This window comes from Mus caroli, chromosome 3 (assembly GCF_900094665.2).
Source record: "Mus caroli chromosome 3, CAROLI_EIJ_v1.1, whole genome shotgun sequence".
In the NCBI taxonomy this organism is placed as follows: Eukaryota; Metazoa; Chordata; class Mammalia; order Rodentia; family Muridae; genus Mus; species Mus caroli.
Genome location: NC_034572.1, coordinates 123,656,134 through 123,678,677, shown reverse-complemented (window position 1 = coordinate 123,678,677; position 22,544 = coordinate 123,656,134). Strand labels below are relative to the sequence as shown.

At 45.9% G+C, this 22,544-nt stretch overlaps 1 protein-coding gene across 3 annotated transcripts in view; it reads left to right on the top strand.

The window, feature by feature from the left end:
* Positions 1-14,837: 14,837 nt before the first annotated feature.
* The window catches only part of Sec24b (SEC24 homolog B, COPII coat complex component), a 73,490-nt gene continuing 65,783 nt past the window's right edge, over positions 14,838-22,544 (top strand). For all 3 annotated transcript variants that reach the window (XM_029475011.1, XM_021158257.2, XM_029475010.1), the window contains exon 1: positions 14,838-14,938. In XM_029475011.1, the coding sequence (XP_029330871.1) occupies positions 14,839-14,938 (100 nt within the window). In that variant the 5' untranslated portion in view covers position 14,838. The remainder of the gene's footprint in view (positions 14,939-22,544) is intronic.

Sequence of the window (22,544 nt, the reverse complement as noted above, 5' to 3'; positions counted from 1 at the left end):
TGGTTTTGGTTTGGTTTGGGGTTCTTTGTTTGTTTTTGAAGAAAAATTAATTTCACATTTCTTTGCACACCTAAAGTTTATTTTATTGTATTTTTAAGGTTTTTTTAAAAATGCATATGAGTGTTTTTCCTGAATGTCTAAATGTGCACCACAGGCATTCCTGATGCCCGTGGAGTTGGTTCCCTGGAACAGGAGTTGCAGATGGTTGTGAGCCACTGAGTGGATATGCTGGATCAAATCCTCAAATCCAGGTCCTCTGGAAGAGCACCAGACCTCTTAGCCACCAAACCATCTCTCTAGCCCTGAATTTACCTTTTCAAAATGAAAAAAAAATGTAAACAAATTCTCTATCATTCAAAATGCCCTTGGATTTGCTGTCTGGGGGTGATCGTGTGTCAGGTTCTCCTGTTCCCAGAAAATGGCAGTAGAGAGCACACACGATGATTGTAGGACTTCTGCGACATTCCGGACCCCTTAGGTGGTGGTATGGCTACAAACTAAGAGTGTTTTTACAGAAAAGGAAGACAAGGACGTTTGAAGCCAAACCAGGATAGTCTGAGGATAACCCTCAGTCCCTCAGCTGTCCTCAGATCTGAGGGGATCCATTGGAAAGTTGAAACAAGAGTTGGAGGCCAGCCTGGGCTACACAGAGAGTTCTAGGCTAGCAAGTGCTACATAGTGAGACTGTTCTCAACAAACAACAATAACGACAATGCATTCTATATATCCACCTTAATTCATCACTGACAAATCAAAAGAAACTTGAAAGTGGTAGTAACACTAATTGTTTGAAACAATTAATAAAAGCAGAGAACTTTAAAATTCATAGTGAAAAGTCTATATTATAATCAAACAACCCATTTGAAATGACTAAATCTGAAGAGAGAAGAAAAATGTTACATCATCTGTGAAAATCCATTTTCTATAGTCAGTTTGTAACCTCCCAAAATTCATATACTGACGACTACCCATTCCTCCCTGTTGGATCTCCTCCAAACTACAGTTACTGATGGCTATAGGAGAACTTGTAGGTCTGGGAATCAAAACGGTTCTTAGCCACTGAGCCACTGAGCCATCTCTCCAGACCCAGAACATGTTTGCAGGGTTTATTTGTCTGTTTTAGTGTTTCTATTTTTGGTTGGTTGGTTGGTTGGTTGGTTGGTTGGTTGGTTGGTTGGTTTTGGAGACAGGATTTCTCTGTATATCCCCTGCTGTCTTGGAACTTTCTCTGTAGACCAGGCTAGGCTTAAACTCAAAGATCCACCTGCCTCTGGCTCTGCCTCCCAAGTGCTGGTGTAACTGGCATGGGCCACCATGCCCAGCTGTTTTTAAAGGCTTTGACAATCACAAGGATGTTAGAGCATGCACAGTGGTGGATAACGAATGGCTTTCAGAGAGAGAGAGAGAGAGACAGAGACAGAGACAGAGACAGAGACAGAGACAGAGACAGAGAGAGCTATACCCGCATTAATAAAGACTCTACAAGATCAAATGACTACATCTCTGATAAGAGAGTAAGTAAAGTCAAATGACCTTAGGCTATTTATCAAGTGATTCACTTGTTCACTAGAGGTACCAGCGCGAGTCAGAACAAAGAAAAAGAGTGAGCTGGGATCAGATGTTTCAAGGTCCTGGCTCCCCTTCCAGTTAAGGGATGCGGATATATTCTGTGAGCATATATTCTTCTGTTTAGTGATGCGGATATATCCTGTGAGCAGATACTCTTCTGTTTAGTGATGTGGATATATCCTGTGAGCAGATACTCTCTTCTGTTTAGTGATGTGGATATATCCTGTGAGCATATACTCTTCTGTTTAGTGATGCGGATATATCCTGTGAGCAGATACTCTTCTGTTTAGTGATGTGGATATATCCTGTGAGCAGATACTCTTCCTGAGATCAGGGTGACAGGAGAGCAACGGAGCTTTTGACGTCTGATCTGTTTGTCTGCAAACACATTTATTTGCGTGACTCTGAAATGGACTGCAAGTGCTTCCTCTCTTCTCAGTGTGCTCGGTACTATTTAATTCTTTGTAATTGAGGGTCAACGCTCTGAGCAGATGTTTTGATCCTGACATATGGTGCTATCCTAACGCCTGCTCGGCTTGAGACTCAGGTGTATTTAGCAAATTATCCTTTGCTCTATTCCCTTCAGAATGCCAGGCTATAAATTCTCCAATGGCAGAGGCTCGAGGGCTGTTTCCCATGCTCCCGGGGGAGTACTGGGGGTTGCTCAACCTCAGTTATTGCGTCAGGCCACTGTGTGGTTTTCATGCTTCCATTTCCCAGACCTCTGATCTGTCCTGAACTTCCTCTGACAACTTGTAGTGATGTTGCTCTCTGCAGGCACACCTCTATTCCAACCCCCTTTCCCTCCTCTGACTTATGACTCTTTATTTCTAATATGGCATGGGGTGGAACTAGAGAATCTACAACGTGCAGCTTAAAGCTGGATGCAGAAGACCTTAAGCCAGGCATGGCGGTGTACTGTTCCCGGCAATCAGGAGGAAAAGGAGGCAGATCTTTCTGAGCCAAAGACCAGCCTGGTCTACAATGAGAGGCCAGAGAGACACATAGCAAGACCCTGTTTCAAAAAGCAAGCAAGCAAACAAACACACCTCACCAAAACAATGTGCAGTGCCCACACTTTGGGGTGTCTGCCTTCTGAGCATCTTGGTGTCACCTAACCTTTGTGCTTAAGCCTGTATTCAAATATCTCTGATAAAACCTGCAACTCCACTTCATAAACAGGCTAGCTCTGAAACTGTGTTTAGCGTTAAAGCTACAAATCCTATTTTGGCCCAAGTCGAGGTCCCTGAAACTCTAGGTACTCCTCAGGCTGCTGAGGGTGACAGTGGGGAACTATGTCTCCTTCCCTGGCACTCCAAAAAAACACACAAAGACACCTTTTCTCTCCTCCTAGACTTGGCCGCAACACTACAACAACCTTGTACCTCAAACAGTAAAGGCTGACAAGGAGCTGGAGTGTTTGACGTTCATGCTACTCTAGTGCTAAATATCTTTTTTGTGGGTTTGCAGTTGGCAGAGATGTCCTAGAGGAGAGACCTGAAGCCTCTCACAAAGTAAAAATGAGCAGACCTGGGCCGGGCATGGTGGCGCACGCCTTTAATCACAGCACTTGGGAGGCAGAGGCAGGTGGATTTCTGAACTCGAGGCCAGCCTGGTCTCCAAAGTGAGTTCCAGGACAGCCAGGGCTACACAGAGAAACCCTGTCTCAAAAAAACAAAAGAAAAAAGAAAAAAAAAAGAGCAGACCTGTTTAGCTTAACTTTGCTATTCAAACGTGGTAGTTCTCAAAATAGGAGTGTGTTAGACTGTTCAGTACTGTGACAAAGAAAAAAAAAAAAAAGCACAGGAACAATTTGCTGCAGGTCTTCTGTGGTTTCGGTCCATGGTAAGGCAGAAGCATCATGGAGAAGGGAATGTTGGAGGACAGCTGTTTATCTCATAGCAGCCAAGAAGTGAGGAGAAATCCTGACAGCAAAAGACCAGGGCCAAGTGCTCTGTAAGAGCAGACCCTCAAGGATCCACTTCCATGTTGTGGATTGCCCTGGTACTGTTTGTATTTTGATGCTAATTCCACTTCTCCAACATGGGCTGCCTCAGACTAGGAGTGGATCACATACTCAACTGACTTCATGTGAACCTTCTCCCCATTTTATTTATTTATTTTATGTATGTGAGTACACTGTAGCTGTACCAGATGGTTGTGAGCCTTCATGTGGTTGTTGGGAATTGAATTTTTAGGATCTCTGCTCCAGTTGGCCTCCTTTGCTCCGACAGCATCAGATCTCATTACCAGTGGTTGTGAGTTTTTGTGGTTGCTGGGATTTGAACTCAGGACCTTTGGAAGAACAGTCAGTGCTCTTACCAGCTGAGCCATCTCGCCAGCCCTCCCCTCCTTCCACATTTTAACTGGTAAAATAAAGGCTAGAGCCTGTGATTGGGCAGTGGAAGGGAAAGTAGGGCTGGAAGTTCTAGAGAGGGAGAGAGAAAGAAGGAGGGGAGATGAGGAGATGAAGGAGAGAGAGGAAGACAGAAGAAGAGGAGGTGGAAGGAAGATGGAGGAAGGAAGAAGGAAGCACGTGACCTGGAGGAACCGCAAGTAGCAAGGGATTTCATAGATGGGGAATAGAGTAGTGTATTGGCAGATCTGCCCAATCTAGGTGTGCAGCCTGCATTCATATTAACTGAGTTGTGTTTTCCTTGTCCGGGCTAATTGGGGTTAGAGATTTACCACACTTCCTACAAATACACCCCATCTTCCACAATTGCGCTGGTCTTTTCAAATAGGCCATTCAAATGGTGAGTTCATGAACGGATTCCACCGCCGATTGAGTCCAGGCCCTCAAGATCAGAGACATACTTGGAGACATTTAGACATCTCTCAGTCCAGCCAGATCTGTGACCAAGATTCAATCCCACGCGAGCTTGTCGGACTCACTAGATAAGCGTTTGGGTTGGAGATTCTGTATTTCAGACACTTTACAGCATACTATAATTCTACAGAATACTGAATAAATATGTGTGCCTGTGGGGTGGGGGCGTGTGCGCATGTGCGCATATACGCAAACAGGTGGACGTGCCTCTGTAAACCCGCACGTGGATATCAGAGACCATCTAAGAGTTAATTCTTCAGGACCTGTTCCCTTTTTTGTTTTGTTTGGTTTTTAAGCCTTTCCTCCTCTTCCTCTTCTTCTTTCTCTGCCTCTTCCTCCTCCTCCTTCTTGACAGGGTTTCTCACTGGCCACAGTGTGACAAGTAGACTAAGCTGGCTGGTAGGATCCCCAGAGATTTGTTTGACTCTTGTTTCCCTGGTGCTGAGATTACAAGCATGTGCTATCATGCCTAGCGCGCGCTCTCTCTCTCTCTCTCTCTCTCTCTCTCTCTCTCTCTCTCTCTCTNTCTCTCTCTCTCTCTCTCTCTCTCTCTCTCTCTCTCTCTCTCTCTCTCTCCTTTTACTGAAGATAGGTTTTTTTTTTCTCCCATAATATATCCTGATTATGGTTTCCCCTCCCTCTCTTCTTCCCAACTTTTCCTCCCCCTCCCCTCTTCTCTCCCCTTCCCTCTCCTCCCCATTGGGATCCATCCCCTTTCTGTCTCTCATTGGAAAACAAACAGGCTTCTAAGGGATAATGATAAAATAAAATAATAAAATAAAACGAAGCACATCGGAATAGGACAAAACAAACAAAAGGAAAAGATCCCAGGAGAAGACACAAGAAACAGAGATAGATGAAGGGAGCCACCTGTTTGCACACTCGGGAATCCCATAAAAACTAAGCTAGAAGCCACAATATATACGTGAAGGACCTGTAGCGTTAAAGAGAGTGAAAATAAACAAAATGAAAGTAAAAATGGGAATAAAAATTAAGGCTGGGCATGGTGACACACACCTTTAGTCCCAGTTATCTGCGTGGGAGCTAGAAGCAGGTGAATCCTTGTGAGTTCGAGGCCAGCCTGGTCTACACAGTGAATTCCAAGACAGCCAAAGCTTGTCGTGAGACCCCAGCTTGAAAAATTCCAATTAGTTAATTAAGATTAAAAAAAAAAGGATGAAACCTCTGACATTATGAGCTAGGAAACTTCCAGAGATGCCCTTGAGTTCCTTTCCCATTGGCATCTGCAGCTGGGCACACAGCCTACCCTTAAGAGTCTGTACTCTCAGTGAGACTCCCTCAGAGGGAACTATACTTTTCTTTGCGAGTAGTTATTGATTGGAGCTAGCTCCTGGGTTAGGGGTGGGGCATGTGTCCACTCCTTTCGGCTCTAGGACTCCATCTGGTACAGAGCAGTGCAGGCTCTATGCCTGCTTCTGGAGTCTCTGTGAGTTCCTATGTGCATCAGTCACGTTGATACAGAGGGCTTTGTTTCCTTTATTTCCTCCATCCCCTCTGGCTATTAACCTTTTTGTTCATCTACTTCTGCAGGGTTCCCTGAGTCCTGAATGGAAGGACTTGGTGGCAACATCCAGTTTAGGCCTGTGTGTCAAGGGCTCTTACTCTCTGTATAATGTCTGGTTCTGGGTCTTTCTTTATATCAGCTCCCTTCTGCTGCAGGAGGAAGCTTCATTGAGAAACATCTAGTTTGTTTACAACTCCTGGCTATTATGAATAGAACAGCAATGAATGTTGTTGAGCAAGCATCTCTGTAGTAGGGTGAAGCATCTTTTAAGTTGTGACCAAGAGTGGTGTAGTTGCGTCTTGAGGTAGATTAGTTCCTGTCTTCCCGAGGATGTGATTTCCATAGTGGCCATACAAGTCTGCAGTCCCACCAGTAACGGATGAGTGCTTCCCTTACTCTGCATCCCTGCCAGCATGAACTGTCACTTGTGTTATTGATCTTAGCCATTCTGATAAGTGTAAAACGAAATCTCAAAATAGTTTTGATTTGCAATTCCCTCGTGACTCGGGATGCTGAACATTTTGAGTGTTTAGTAGACATTTGAGTTTTCTCTCTTCACAGTTCTGTTTAGATCTGTAGCCCATTTTTTTAAAATTGGGTTATTTGGGGGTTTTTTCAACATTTAGTTTTTTGACTTCTTATATATTTTGTATATTAGTCCTCTATTGGATATGCAGTTGTCAGATAAAAAGCTGTTCCTATGGACTGGCAAGATGGCTCAGCAGGTAAGATCACTAACTGCTCTTCCAAAGGTTCTGAGTTCAAATCCCAGCAATCACATGGTAGCTCACAACCACCCATAATGAGATCTGATAACCTCTTCTGGTGTGTCTGAAGACAGCTACAGTGTACTTCTGTATAATAATAAATAAATAAGAAAAAAAAAGGAAAGAAAGAAGCTGTTCTCATTCTGTAAACTGTCTTTGCCCAAATGATGGTTTTCTTTGCCCAGCAGAGCCTTTTAGTTTCATAAGGTCCTGTTTATTAATTGCTGCTCTTAGTGTCTATGCTAATCACGTTCTTTTCAGAAAGCCCCTTCCAGTGCCATTGAGTTTAAGGTTATTCCTTATTTCCTCTTCTATCGGGTTCACTGTATCTGGTGTTACGTTGAGGTCTTTCATCCCTTTGGAGCTGAGTTCTGGGTAGTAAGCATGAGTCTCTTTGGGCTCTTCTTCATGTTTGCACAGCATCCTTTGTTGAAGACGCTGTCTTTTTTTTTTCCCCCAGTGTGCATTTTTGGCTTTGTAGTCAAAACTGAGTGTCCAAAGGTGTTTGGATTTATACCTGGGTCTTCACTTAGATCCCATTGATCAGTGTGTCTGTTTTTCTGCCAATACTATGCTGATTTTATGACTCTGGGTCTGTAGCACAGCTTTGGGATGGGGATGCTGAGACCTCCACCAGTGACTTTGTCTTTCAGAACCTCTCCATTATGTTTTAAGGTGTGGGCATTTAGTACTGTGAGATCGCCCCTTAGGACTGCCATCTTTGTGCCCTATATGTTTGGGTATGTTGTGTATTCGTGTTCATTGAATCATAGAAAGTCTTTCATTTCTTTCTTAATTTGTCTTGACACATTTTTCATTCAGTAGCGAGGTGTTCGGTTTCCATGAGTTTGTAGGCTTTCTGTTGTTGATGCTACCCAGCTTTAATCTGTGATGTTCAGAGAGGATGCAGGGTGTTATTTCAATTTTCTTGCATCTGTTGAGACTTGTTTTGCTTTGGCGTATATGGTTACTTTCACAGAAAGTTCCATAAGGTGCCAAGAACAAGGTACACTCTTTGTGTTAGGGTGAAATGTTCTGTAGATACGTGAGGTCCATTGGTTTATGATGTCAGTTCAAGCCGGAATTTCCCTGTTTAGTTTTCTTCTAGATGATCTGTCTATTGGCAAAAGTAGACTATTCAAGTTTCCCAATACCAGTGTGCAAGGATCATATGTGATTTATGCTGCAGTAGTTTTTCTTCTCTAAACTTACATGCCTTGTGTTTGCTACACAGATGTTAAGAATTGCAATGTCTGGGCTGGTGAGATGGCTCAGTGGGTAAGAGCACCCGACTGCTCTTCTGAAGGTCCAGAATTCAAATCCCAGCAACCACATGGTGGCTCACAACTACCCGAAATGAGATCTAGCGCCCTCTTCTGGTATGTCTGAAGACAGCTACAGTGTACTTACATATAATAATAATAATAAAAAAGAATTGCAATGTCCTATGGGAAGGTTTTTCCTTTGATGAGTATGAAATGTCCTTTCCTATATCTTCTGATTAGTTTTGATTTTAAATCTCTTTGTCTGATACTGAAAAAGCTACACTAGCTTGTTTCTTATGTCCATTTGATTGGATGATCTTTCCCCATCCTTTTTACTCTGAGGTAATGCCAATCCTTGATGTTAAGGCGTGTTTCTTGGATACAGTGGAAGGATGGATCCTGTTTTCTATCCATTCTGTTAGCCTGTGTCTTTTTATTGGGGAGTTGAGACCATTGATGTTGAGAGATATCAATGAGCAGTGTTTGTTGATTACTATTATTTTGTTGTTGTTGTTGTTGTTGTTGTGTGGTGGTGGTGATGTGTGTTTCCCCTCTTTTGATTTGCTGGACTTGGATTATTTATTCATTGGATTATTTGTTTGCTGTGTTTTCCTAGGTTGTGTTTAATGTCTTTAGACCAGAGTCTTTCTTCTGTTGCCTTCTGTGGGGCTGGATCTGTAAATAGGCATTACTTAAATTTGGCTCTCTCGCGGACTGCCTTATTCTCTCCGTCTATTGGGGTTGAAAGGCTTGCTGAGTACAGTTTTCTGGTGTGGCATCTGTGGTCTCTTAGAGTCTGTTGCACATCTGTCCAGACCCATCTGACTTTAGAGTTTCCATTGAGAAGTCAGATGTTATTCTAATAACATCTAATATTCCCTTTCAGCTTTTGTTCCTTCTTTTCTTATACATTTAGTGTTCTGATTACTATGTGCTGAGAGGACTTTGCTTTCTGGTCTACTCTATTTGAAGTTCTGTTTGGTTTTTGTACCTAGATAGGCATCTCCTTCTTTAAGTTAGGAAAATTTTCTTCCGTGATTTGGTTGAAAACATTTCTGTGTCTTTGACCTGGCTTTCTTTTCTTTCCCCTATTCCAATACTTTTTAGGTTTGGTCTTTTTTATAGTGTTCCAGATTTCCTAGATGTTTTATGTTTTATGCCTGGAGATATATATATATATATATATATATATATATATATATATATATACACACATACATACATATGTATATATATGTGTGTGTGTATACACACAAACACACACACATATTTTCTTTGCCAGAGGTATCTCTTGCGCGCGTCCAACTCGACCAGCAAGAATGACGCTGCAACAGGATCCTTCTGCACACGTTTATTGGGAGAGCTTGATTGTAGAGGCGAATAGACCCTGAGCCCAGCACTGGTGCTGCTTTATATAGGCCTAGGAGAGGCGTGTCTCATACCCGGATTGGTTGTGCTTGGTTGATGCTTACCACCTCATTTGCATGCCTACATCTGATTGGTTAATTTCTCTCTCATCTGATTGGTTAATTTCTCTCTCATCTGATTGGTCAATTTCTCTCTCATCTGATTGGTCAATTTTGGTCAATTCTCAAAACCTCATCTTGGCAAAAAACTTTACTGCCTATGTATGCGTGGTGGCCAACAGAAACCTGTGCCACTCTGCAACGGCACATGTGGCTTCCCACAGGTATCCATTTTTTTTCTTCCATGTCTTCAATGCCTCTGATTCTTCTATCCCTAGTATTTTGTTGGTGAGTCATGCCTCTGGTGTTGAGTTCCTAAGTTTCTCACTCTCAGATTTCCCTCAGTTTGGGTTTTCTTTATTGATTCTATTTCCACTGTGAGGTCTTGACCTGTTTTACTCATTTCCTGTTTTATGGTCTCCATCATATTCATAGTCTATTTTAAGGCTGTTTTCCCCTGTACTTCAGCTTTGTTGCAATTCCCAAGGCCTACTGTGGCTGGGTGCTGGGCTCTACTGGAGACATATTTTCCATTATTGATTGGGTTTTTACGCAGGCACCTAGGCATCTGGGTTTGGGATGATTGTAATTTTAGGTACTGGCCTTGTCTTTGTTGGGTGGGTTTTTGTTCCTTGGTTTCTGTTACTCTCTCTAGTTCTTAAGGAGGGTGTGGTGTCTGTGTGTTGTCTGGTAGAGAGTTCTTTTGGGATTCTGTTAGGTGTGGCCCAGAGGGTTCTGGGTAAAATGTGTTTCTAGGGATTAGGAGCTGACATTTAGGAATGGTGATGTACTGGGTGTGAGGCTAAGGGGATTCACGGGTATGAGAAAGCAGGGGTTTCTGTCGAGATTTTTTTTTTAGTCCCCTGGGAATGGAGGCAGAATTTGAGGAGAAGCTTCAACAGGTCGTCTGCTACAGACTTAAGGATGAGACTGGGGGATTGGATCTGGAGAGGAGGAAACAGAGAAGATCTGAAGCTTGCTCGACTCCCTGCTTCACTGGCTGCCCTATTTGTGTCTCTGCCAGACTCGACTTGCAGGTCCCCAGAGCATGGGCTGGGATAACAGCACAGATGGGGAGCATGGTTAGAGGAGAATGTCTGTTTGATCTACTGGAGATGAGGTAGAGAAGAAGGGGGGGTTGCAACATGTGGCCTGCTAGGGTAGAGACAGGGATTTAGAGGAGAGGGGAAAAAGGTAGGGACTCCAACTGAGGGCCTCAAGCTTGCAATGCAAGCACTTTACCAACTGAGCTACCTCTCCAGCCTCAGAAATTATGTAAAACTGAGACTCCATTGACAGGCAAAATGGGACATTGTAATTAGTGCGGCTCTATGAGGAGCAGTGAAAACTAACCCAGGATCGCTAGCAGTAAATTGGAGGAGGTACTGGTGCTAAACAGGCTTTGGCTTCCTCTCTGGTTCTGCTAATTAAAGGCTGATGATACTCCTATCCCCACCCCCAAAGTGTCCCTAAACTCTATTAAGCTCCCAGCTGGATCCCGTATATCAAAAGAAAAAAAAAAGTTACAAACTTTAAAACATTTTATATGACACTGAGGCTTTCATAAAGAATTGGAAATCTGAAGAAAGGGTTAAATGTTTTAAGGCTGGGTTTGAGGAAGAACAGAAGGTCAGGGTTCCCTTCAAATCGTCCAAGCATCTCTGTCTGGCGGGGTGAGCATGCTCGCTCCATGATCTGCTTCAGGGGAAGGTTGGGGGAATTCTCCCAACAACAATCATTTCTTCAGTTCCTTCAGTTTACAACATGCCCAAGGGTCACTGATGTACACTGTTTGGTGCTGCAGTTCCTGAATACTGTCATAAACAAGCTAGAAGAATACTGCAATAGTTATGCCTGGGTTGTCAACTTGACTCCGCCTGGAATGATTCAGACATGGAGGGCACACCTGTGATCTTGAGGCTGAACACAGGCTTCTGACCCAGATCCTAACATGGAGATCTTGAGGCATTGTGGCCATGAAAAACTTAGGTCCAAGCAAAGTAGTACAGACCTTTAATCCCAGGAGATTGAGGCAGGCAGATATCTGAGTTCAAGGCCAGCCTGGGACAAAAACAAGCTCCCAATCCAGGCGAGGTGGTACATACTTTTAATCTGGGCCACACCTTCTGCTGGAGGCCTACATAGACCATTGGAAGAAGGAAGTCTTAATTGCCATCACATCTATTGGAACCTACTTCGTCAGGATTGCAGAATATACAGAAGACCAGTAGAGACAGACACCCAGCCTCCTGGGACTGAGCAATTACTAGATCCTTGCACTTCCCAGTCATAGCTGCCCATTGTTGAGTTAGTTGGACTACAGACTGCAAGTCATTACGATAAATTCCCTTAATATACAGAGACATTCCGTAAGTTCTGTGACTCCAGAGAGCCCTGACTGTGGGTCTGATTCTGCCCCACTGCTGGAATGTGGAAGAAGCAGAAGAGAAATGTAAAGTGCTTGACCCAGTTTACCCTGTACCACTGCTGTCTGGTGGCTGGGTTCTAGGGAATCGTGGAGACAGACACGACTCAGGGGGTGGGATAACAGCCTAGGATATAGGGAGGCCAAAGCTGTGGTTCCCTGAGTCCCAGGAATCTAGGTACCTCTGGAAAACCACACTGAGGATACCACATTAGCATGGAGAACTCTGTTCTGGGCTATGCTACATGGGGAGTGGGGTCACATGTTCTGGGCCAGGAATCTAGGGAGGTGCCTACCATCTCAGGTGGGTACCTGAGTGCCAGGGTCTCGGACCCACCCAACCTTACCGAGTTTCCTGGCCTGGTCCACTGTTCCACATCCAACTAATACAAATTCTATATGAATTAATGGATATCTGGTGCTTCAGATTGTGAAGAGCTGTGTGCAGTGGTGCTAAGGCAGGAGGATCTACAAGTCCATAGCCAGCCTGGAGCTACATAGTGAGATCTTGTCTCAAAAGGAAAACGAAACAAATAAACAATACGACTCCCACCCTACCCCCAAAAACTCAACCTATATAAACTGATAGTATGATTGATCCATGGTATGATTAAGGTGAAGGTTTTAATTGGAGGTGTGTGTGTGTGTGTGTGTGTGTGTATGTAGTGAACATGGCCAGCAGACTGGACATGGGCAGGTCTCTCTGCAAGGCAGGGGAGAATAGCAGGAGGCAGAGGACAGAGAATACATGATGAGAATCAGGAGCCAAAGGAGAGAGGGAGAGTACAGAAGAGAGAAGATATAGCAAAAATAGCAGGGCTCTAAGGAGACTGAGTAGCTGAGGGGAGGGGAACCTGTGAACTGGAGGGAATTTAGGGTGGGGATGAGGTGAGATGGGCTAGGATGGACTTTGAGATGTATAACAGGTATTTGTGGTACAGAGGAACGATGGAGGGCAGCATGGATTTTGATATGCTAATGGACACCACAGGTAGTTATATATATATAGTCGCTCCTGCTAGAGGTATGAGAAACAACTCCTTTTGATGGAGGGTGTCTTAGGGTTTCATTTCTGTGAAGAGACACCATGACCACAGCAACTCTTATAAAGAGGAACATTTAATTTGGGGCTGGCTTACAGTTTCTGAGTCCATTATCATCATGGTGGGAAGGATAGCAGCCTGCAAGCAGATTATAGTGCTGGAAGAGCGGAGATTCTACGTCTTGATCTGCAGGCAGCAGCAGGAGACTGCACCATACTTGTGTAGCTTCAGCATATGAGACCTCAAAACCTCAAAACACAGTGAGATAATTCTTCCATCAAGGCCACATCTCCTGATAGTGCCAATCTCGATGGGCTAAGCATTCAAACACGTGAGTCTTCGGGGCCATACCTACTCAAACCATCACAGTGGGGAACAGTTTCACAGGTTTGTTAGGAAGGCTGCCTTTTATCTAACTGCCAGAAATCCTCCTATAGTCCAGACTGAGCTGGTGTCTGGATGTTTGGATTGCCATTTGGAATTTGGGGTACGAAAGTTTCCTTTAGGCCCAACACAACCCACAAACGAAAGTAAATAATTTTGGAGCCATTACATTATGGAGATCTATGGAAATGTAATATCTCAGTCTGTGTGAGGAATCTTCCCTGAAGAAATAACATATCCATACACCTGATTGAAATCAGCTAACATCAAGAACACATTGCAGAGGCAGAAAGCCAATCGCCTATTCTTCCCTTACTCACGTGGTGTCACCCTTAATTTTAGTAGATTCAAAGGACTCCCGGCAAGGGCTTGAACTGTGACCTCCTTGATGAAGTGGGGGTGTGATCTCTAGCTTAGGAAGACTGAGCTTCTGCGAACAAAGCCACAATACACATGAATACAAGAGCGTAATGTGGCTGGAAATCTCAGAACTCCAAAGTTTATTTTTAGTGCGGTTCGATCGGGCATCCGTCATTAACTCACCGCAACTATTTAAGGAAGGCTTTGTGTTCTAGAACTACGAACCTTTGAGGTTGGCATAACCTTCCAGTAAATAGGATTCCACCGCTCCGGAGAAGCCATCTTACTAGGATCACGTTCTGAATCCGAACGTTTTTGAGCAGTTGCACACCCACCACTGTGTGACCGTGACCTAGTTGGGACCAAGATGCCCAAATGACTTGGATAAAGTAGTCCTTACTTGCCAGTCAGCATGCTGAACGGACCAGGGAGATTGCTTCTAAGACTTCTCTAAGGTAGTCAAAGCAAGCTGACCTGTCCTCTGGATGCCACAGCTCTCCTAAACACCAATGGGCGGGCGGAGCCAAACCTTGGTGGGTGGGTGGGTGGGTGGGGGAATATAAAGTTTATCTTCAAGCTCTCCTAGTATTAGGCATTCATCTTTCTCCTAGCGTTTAAAGCCACTGGTCAACGTTTTGGCTTTACTACCACTGTTATGGAGAATCTGTCATAGAGAAATGTTTTCAATCAACATTTAACTTGATTGAGCTGTTAATTTGGAATTAAGTTGGGGGGGTGGCGTTGTACAAGAATAAATAACAAATCCAAAGCCAGGCTTCCTCTTCCGAGGATGGGTACGTGGGTGGGCTGGGACTGGCGTGACCCAGGACTCGGGACCTCAGCCCGCAGCTTTGCACCGCTCTGCAGCCCTGCAGGGCGCAGGCTCCATCCGGGTAGCGGCGGCCACCGTGGCCCGCGCCTTCCCCTTCGGCGGCGGCGCCGCAGCCGCAGTCTGGCCTGTGCGGGGAGGTGGTCGCAGCTCCGGCCTGCAGGGGGCGCTGGCGCGGGAGGGCTGGGCCGGGGTCCGCACGCGTGCGGTGGTGGCGCGGCCGAGCGTGGGTGCCCGGGCCGCGGTCGTCGGTGAGAGTGACTCGGCCTGTGACGCGGGCGCGTTCCTTCCTCTTCCTCTTCCTCCGCGGCCCCGCCTTCCTTCCCTCCGCCCATCTCCCGCCGCGGAGGAGCCGCCGCCGCCAGCCGCGCCGTCATGTCGGCCCCCGCCGGGTCCCCTCACCCGGCCGCCGGCGCCCGGATGCCGCCCAAGCTCAGCGGAGCAGTCTCCGGCCTGGCACCGCCGCAGCAGAACGGTGAGGCGGGAGGCCGGGGCGCGGCGTGGGGCCTAGGCAGGCGGGAGGGAGGGAGAGCGGGCGGGCGGGCGGCCTGCGCGGTGGCTGGGGGCGGGCAGGGCAGGGCCGGGCCGGGGAGGCCGCGGTGGGGCCCCGAGGCCGCCGTGGAGCCTGGAGGCCGCGGTGCGGCGAGGGGAGCGGCCGAGGGGCCGGTAGGGCGGGGCCGCCTGCCATCCAGGCCTGCCCTCCCGCGCGGACCGAGGCCGGAGCGGAGGGGTCTGCGGCCGGCACGACCGTCTGCTCCGACCTGGGCGCCGGCCTGTTGCCCCGGGCGACCCTTTGGGCCCCGAGAGCTCACCGGCCGCGGGAGCCGCAGAGTGCGTGGTCTATGGAGGGCTGGGAGCAGCCTTGGTACCTGGTGGATCGCATCCTTCCGGGCCCCAGGAACGTAGCTTTGATTTTTTTTTTTTTTTTTTTAAGGCCCAGTGAGCACGCCGCCTGGAAGGGAACTTAGTTTGCACTCAAGTTTGTAGGCAGAAGGATGTAAATGTGCTGCAGAAGTGTAACTGTAACCCCGACCCACTTCGGCCTCGGGATCTGTTGTGGTTTGCCGCCGCGGTTGCTGCTCAAGCCTTTGGAGTTCGCTTGTAGTAGTGTAGTGTTCCTGGGGTAGCAGGTGTCAACTAAGCGAACACCTTTAGAGTCCCCCATCTCCAGCTTCACTTTCAAGTTTAGAAAAACGTGCCAGAGTTGCTTGGCCCGGTTTTGAGGCAAGGCCTGCATAGGGCTTTCATACTGAGGTTATAGGCTCCGAGCATGCAGGAGTTATTGCTGAGAAATGATCTTACCCTAGCGTGCCTAGCCTCTGCTCTGGATAATTGGAATGTTAAGTAGGGGAGGGGCCCTCTTTAGAGAGTTGAGTGTGTCTGATGAGACCCTCCCAAAGTAAACCGAAGAAAATCCGTCTGCCCTGTGTCAAAAAGCAAAACTACTCAGTACTCATCAAATCATTGGCCCTAGTTTACACATCGTGCTAATCAAATTTACAGCCAAAGTTGGAAAATCGGTAATGCTTTTCAAACACGAAACACTCCAAGAATCAGGTGGAATTTTTTATTCACAATTAAAAAGAAATGATGGTTTAGTCTTAAGATCCCTAGGTTGGCCTTACTTATTCCATGCTTCTTATAGTCGTTGTTAAGTATCATGAGTTTTTGAAGGTGAACGGTGTATCACACTTGTCCAAGTGAAAACATGGTTTGTGAGCAGCTTTGTCTATTTTGTGTGCCTGTGTATAAATGACTGTGCCCCTCCTTGCACATACAGTTCAGAGGACAACTTCTGGGAGTTGGTTCTTTCTACCCTGTAGGTTTTGGAAATCCAACTTAGGTAGGCTTCTAGGAACTGCTAACTAGGCTTTGTTTTGTTTTTAACCCATCTTCGTATGTGGAGCAACCAGAACATCATGGTTTAGACACAGGTCCCCGGTTAGACATTGTAAATCGATGCTTAACAGTTTCAGGGATGGTGTCCTTGCCTGTCAAGTGTCATTTTTATTTTTTAGACGACACAGAGGTGCCAGGACATTTATTGAGCCATGTGGTTGTAGGAATCAATCCATGTCTTGATGCCCAGTGGGAATGATACTTGGTTTCCGTTTATTCTTACTCTTCATAACAAAGTCTGAATCGTTGTCTAGCATCTGTTGCTTGGCTACCAGGTCGATATTCAAAGTTAGAGTAGTAGATGAAACAGAAGCCCTCCTCCCGAATTGTATTTTAGCAACATTCAAATTGGTTCTGGCTGCTCTTGAGTGATTTGGTAAGTAGTGGGGGGGAGGGGGGGGAGGAGAGGGAAGGACTGTCTCTAGGAAGAGGTTACATCATGAGCAACCCTGGAAGTGTGGGCTTAGAAAGGGCAGGCCCTGGGTAGAAACTGGAAGCAGTAGAGAAGAGCAAAGGGAACTGGGTGGAAGGGAGAGGGAGGGAGGCCAGGGAGGAAGGTGGAAGGAGTCATAGAGAGGCCAGGTTGCAGAAAGGTCTTGAGACCTCATGCTGAGGCATTTGGAAATACAGAACTAGAGTCTCTTTGGTTTGGTTTTGTGGAAGGGATTAACGAGCACAGAGATGAGAGGATCAGATCTGATTTTGTTCCTCGGTTTTAGAGAAAGTCATCACGAAGATTAAACAATGATTTCAGTTTTTGTCATGTACAGAAATCACTTTGCTTTCTATTTACTATATCCCTGGAATTCTAGCCATGGTAATAACACCAAAGAATAGATCAGAAGTATGAAAAGTACCTTGGGAAAACAAGCCAGTGACAAGAGAAACACCATAGCAGACAGAATGAGGTCACTTCCTTCATAACCTCGGTAGACTGGGAGCAGTATCTGGTCCTGTCACAGGGAGCTAAAACTCTTGGAATTTTGAGAGTGAGCGATAGGAGGTCTTTGTTACTCATAATGACCATTGGCTCTGCACCAATTTTACACTAGTGTAATTAAGTCATAAGATGGGCCCGGGTAGCCTCAGGATGGGACTGGTGAGCGGGGGTAGACATTCTGGTTTGACCTGCATGCTTCTGGAGGCACCCCTTCCCCAAGACCTTGCTTGTGTGCACTCCCCCGAGGTGTGGCTATTTATTAAATGTTTTCTTTTCCTTTGTTGAAGATGGAATTGAGGGTATAGCCCTTTGAAGTGTCGTGGTTACCTGGTTTTGCTTGAGCACGGTGTAACTGAGGATGACAGTGAACTCTGATCTTCTTGCCCCAGCCTCCCAACTGCTTGCTGACCCTCTTGCTTCCACCTTCACGTTATGGGCATGGCCACACTTCCCTGTAGTGTCTTATAACAAACCAGAAAAGGTGTTTCCAAGGGGCAGGTAGTAGGAACTTACTTTATCACATAAAGGAAAGTTGTGACAGCCTGCCACTTGTGATTGGGCTCTCGAGTAGGGACAGTGCTGTGGGATCTGACTCAGAAGTGCAGGTGGGAACGATCAGAATTGACTTTAGACGCTGTCCACTGGACCTTGCTTGGGAAGGGAAGAAACCCACACAGCTACTCCCTGAAGTCTTCAGTGTCAGGTTTTTGTTTGTTTGTTTACATGAAATGGCAAATGAGGGCTGGAGAGATGGCTCAGCAGCTAAGAGTGCAGGCTGCTGCTTTTCCACAGGACCAGGGTTCGATTCCTATGCTCACATGGTAGCTCACACGTGTTTGTAATTCAAGTTCCAGGATTTCCAGTGGCCTCTCCTGGCCTCTGGGGGTACTAGATTTGCATGTGATGCGCACATATGACACACAAACATATGTGTAGACAAAAACACCCCTTCAAAAAGGAACAAAGAAGCAGCAAGTGTTTTCAGGACAGATTTGATTTCCACAGACCACTAAGATGGAGGTGGGGTCTGGGTAGCTGTGGAGCACAGTTTGGAAAGCACCTTGTCCAGTCCCCTGCGCGCTCGACGGTGAAGTTAAGATCCACAGAGGTGAGCCCACGGTGAGGCGTAAGGTTGGTGAGGCAGGTTGCTTGGCTGTTTGCTGCTGTGTTCTTAGTGTTGCAAACGGGTGGACGAGTTACAGGTGCTCACTAAAGATTTATTGAATGAGGCCACTTAGTCCTAATTCCAAGTTCAGTGCTCTTAGAACAGACCCTACTAAGGTACCATGCTGGCCTTAAACTCCCGATCTTCTTGCTTTCACTTCCAAATGCTGAGTGAGATACAGGCATGCAGTGTCTGACATAGTTACAAAGGTTCGCCATCATAGGGAGAAACGAGGCTTGGTCTCCAGTCTTTCTAAGATTGAGTACTAGGTTCTCACTGCTTGAAGATAGTATGAGGACATTGCATCTGTAAACACTTCTGTTTACCTTGGCACTGCCTTCAGATTTTCATTCTGAGTAACAACACATGGATTTGTAGAATTATTTGCATCTCCATATGAAGTATTAGTTGAATATTTTTCAATTTTTGAGACAGGGTTTCCTTGTGTAACCCTGGTTGGCCTGGAACTTGCTCTATAAAAAACAGGCTGGCCTTGAACTCACAGAGATCCTCCTGTCTCTGCCTCCTAAGTGCTGCGATTAGGCGTGTGCCACCATGTCCAGCTTCCTTTGGCTTGACATTACTTCCAAAGCTGAGTCATCAAAGATGTACTGCCGAGGGAAATAACAGCCCAACAGCGTATAACTCCCAGGTTGTTCCCAACCAACTTGACATCCCACGAGTGTCACAGACAACCCAGATCTAACAGTGTACCTCTGCCCAAAAGGTTAGCACTGGTTATAATCGTCAGTGATGCAAGGAGGTTAAACAGAGAGGGAGTTGCTAGACTTTTTTTTTTAATGGAAAAGTGGACAGGCAAACCATTAACTCAGATTCTTTCTGGTTGTGGACTCTGAGAAGCCTGTCAGCTTTAAGAGCACACACAGAATTCAGAACCATGCAGATGTCCTTTCTGGTCAGTGCAGTGTCCACATCTGGGGCTGCCCAGAAGCGTAGGTCTTCAGGAGAGCTCTTCCTCTGGCTGTCATGGACTTGTCTGAATACACAACTTTTTTTCCTTCTAACCTGCTGACCAGCAATCGAGGACCTTAAAGTCTTTGTCCTGTGTATATTCAAACATCTGCCTTTAGTAACCTAAGAAGTAATTGTTATTATAATGTATGCTTTTAGTTATTTGCTGTGCTTTCATACCTCTCAGGGTTCTGAGTTTATAGCTATCTTGTGTGTGTGTGTGAACCCTGTTTATTGTTCCCAGCAATTTCAGGTAACTTCTGCTTTTAAAATAACTTTAAAAAAAAGGTATTTCCCTTATGCTCACACACATCAGAGGCATCCACTCTCCCTGGAGCTAGAGCACAGTGAGAGAGTCTCCTGACATGGGCCTAGGAGTTCAGATCTAACAGAAGAGGACTTAACTGAGCTGCTCTCCGGCTCCAGCCTCCTTTAAAACCCCACCTACAGCTAAGCTGTCGGATGGGAAGACTGAAGTGGAACAGTGTTGAAGGGACTTTTTCTAGAGGGGAGGCACGTTCATAGTCAGTACTACATGTGATGAGATAGACTAGTAGCCTGGAGAAGGCTCTGTTTGCAACAGGGCCAACCACCTGGGATTGCCCAGAAGGTACGGTTAGTGCTCTCTGCCTTGTAGAGCCTTTGAGAGGATTAGATTAAATGAAGTACTGTTTTTAAGATACCCAGTCCAGGTAGGGAATCAGCCCTGAGAATAGCCTTTATTCCATTTTCTTTAAGATGCCAGGTTATACATTCTTTGAATGGCAGACTGTGTGCGTGTTTCCTTTATATTCCCAATAGCAGCTTGTAGTAGATGCTCAGCTGATAAGGGAACTTGCCTTCATATTTCCTTCTTGCTTTAGAATATTCTGAAAGTCACTAACAGCTTTACTCCCCCTAGTGTATTAACATCTAGGGCTTGGTCGCTGTTTTGGTCACTTCTGTCACTTGGTTCATTCTGCTTTCCTCACCTTCCTCCTCTCTCCATCCAGACTTGGCAAGTCTCTGCTAATAGATCAGCTCTGTAGCCAGTTGGCTTGCCAGAGGGTGAGTTAGAGTCACGCAGCGAAAGCCCCTGAGACAGTGATGAGAAAAACCCAGTTCAAGTGCAGAGGAAGAGCTGGGAAGCCATGCCTTGCCTAGCCACCTGCCAGCCTTGTAACAGGAGAGTTTAAGGGAAGGGTTAAGTGGTGCTTCAGCTGGATCTAAAATGACGAACAAGCTAGGCGAGTTGGCACATGCCTGTACACCCAGCCAGCCCTCTGGAGATTTCTGCAAGTTTGAGACCAGTCTGGTGTAACTAGTGCATTTCAACCAGCCAAAGGTGCATAGTGAGGTAGTATCTCACAAAGTAAAAAAGAAATAACCAACTAAATAAAGAATTGTGCCTAGACTTTTGAATATTCAGTTAAGATTGTGATCTGAGCCTGGGGTACACCTTTAATCCCAGCACTCGGAAGGCAGAGGTGCCTGGATCTCGATGAGTTCAAGGCCAGCCTGGTCTGCATAACAAATTCCAAGAAAGCCATACTTACACACAGAGTATGGTACACACAAAGATAGATAGAGCTCTATCTGGCATGCTAGAACTGTAGCCATTCTTTCTGGAGAGAGATGAGGGGTTTGAAGTGGCAGAGAAGGTCAGTTACAGAAACATGTTTGTATGCTGTCTAGATGAAGATACCACGAGGAGCCTCCAGAAGGGAAGGGGCCAGTGTGGAGTCTAGCCTTTGCACTAGTAAAAGTCAGTCCTGATTTCTTTACTAGGTTTTACAGCCTAGTAAAGCCCGTCTTAGTCTGCTCCTCCAGAAGTGCAGGAGACACTCCTGAGCTTTCCTGTTTTCCTCTTGAAGTGTGTTGTGTGATCTGATAAGTGCCAGATACAGGAGTTCTTGGCGATGACTTAGAGTCTAAGATTTTCAAAATCACGATTTCTACGAGTCAGGCAGCAGACCTTGAAAAGAGGCAACCCAGCCTTTGCATTTGAGAGTTTGAAATTAGACCTGTCCGTGGGAAAAGGAATGTGGGCAGCTTCTAGAAGCTACAAAGGGCAAAAGAGCTCTCTCTCTTGAGGTTCCGATACTATGTAAGCAACATTAAGCTGCATCCGCCCAGTGTCAGGGAATGTTTTTCTTCAGGCAGAGCTGTGCTGAGATCTGAAGAATGGTTAAGGAAAGGTCAGATGAAGGGAGGATTTGGAAGACTCCTGGTAGAGATGAGCTTTGTAAAGACTCAGAGGTGTGGAAGCATGGCTTGCAGAACAGCGGATGGCTTGTCAATGTTTGGGATTGTTTGCATCTGGTTTTATTGCCATTCTTGAAAGCTTTGATCACGTGTCTATAGACACTGTCACACTGGCCTGCTTCAGATGCCTTTGCCAAGTCAGACCTCTGTCCTTGTTAGCCTCTGGGCCCCAGGAGTCAGGCTCAGTATGCTGTGGCTTGTTGTGTGTGGTGTGCAAGGCATGCACGTTGCACATCTTTCCCCAGGCCAGCACTTGGTTTGACTTCTCATCAGCAAGTGTTCTTCAGTGTGGCACACTCAGCTTTGGTTTCTTGAGCTTGGATGGAAAGGACTTGGTGTGCTTAGACCCGACAGTTGACAGTCATTGTGACAGCAAGGCAAACTGTGACCCAGGAGTCAGGTCAGGGAGGGCCTTTGACTCTATTTTTATAACAAATTGCCACAAATTGACTGCTTGAAACCCTCTGAATTTATTATTTGTAGGTGAGAAGTCTAGTTGGGCTAAACTCAGATGTCCCTGCAGGATACGTTTGTTCCATGGCTCTAGAGCGTTTCTTTGCATTTTCCAGCTCTTCTTAGAGGCTGCCCACATTCCTTGGCTCATGGCCCATTTGCTCTGTATTTAGAACCAACCATAGAGTAATTCCCTAAAGATTTTCATAGTCAGGCCTCTAATTCTCTCCATAGTTAAGTGTTGTGTCCGGCCAGCAGATCACAGCCTGGGTTCTANCCTGGAAAGGCATTTTGGAAACCTGGAAGAGAAGAGGGGCTAGGCGGCGAGAGAAGGGAATGAAGCTAAGACAAGATTCTGATCAAAGCTCAATTTTACTATTTCCAGACACTCAGTTATAAAGGAAGGGG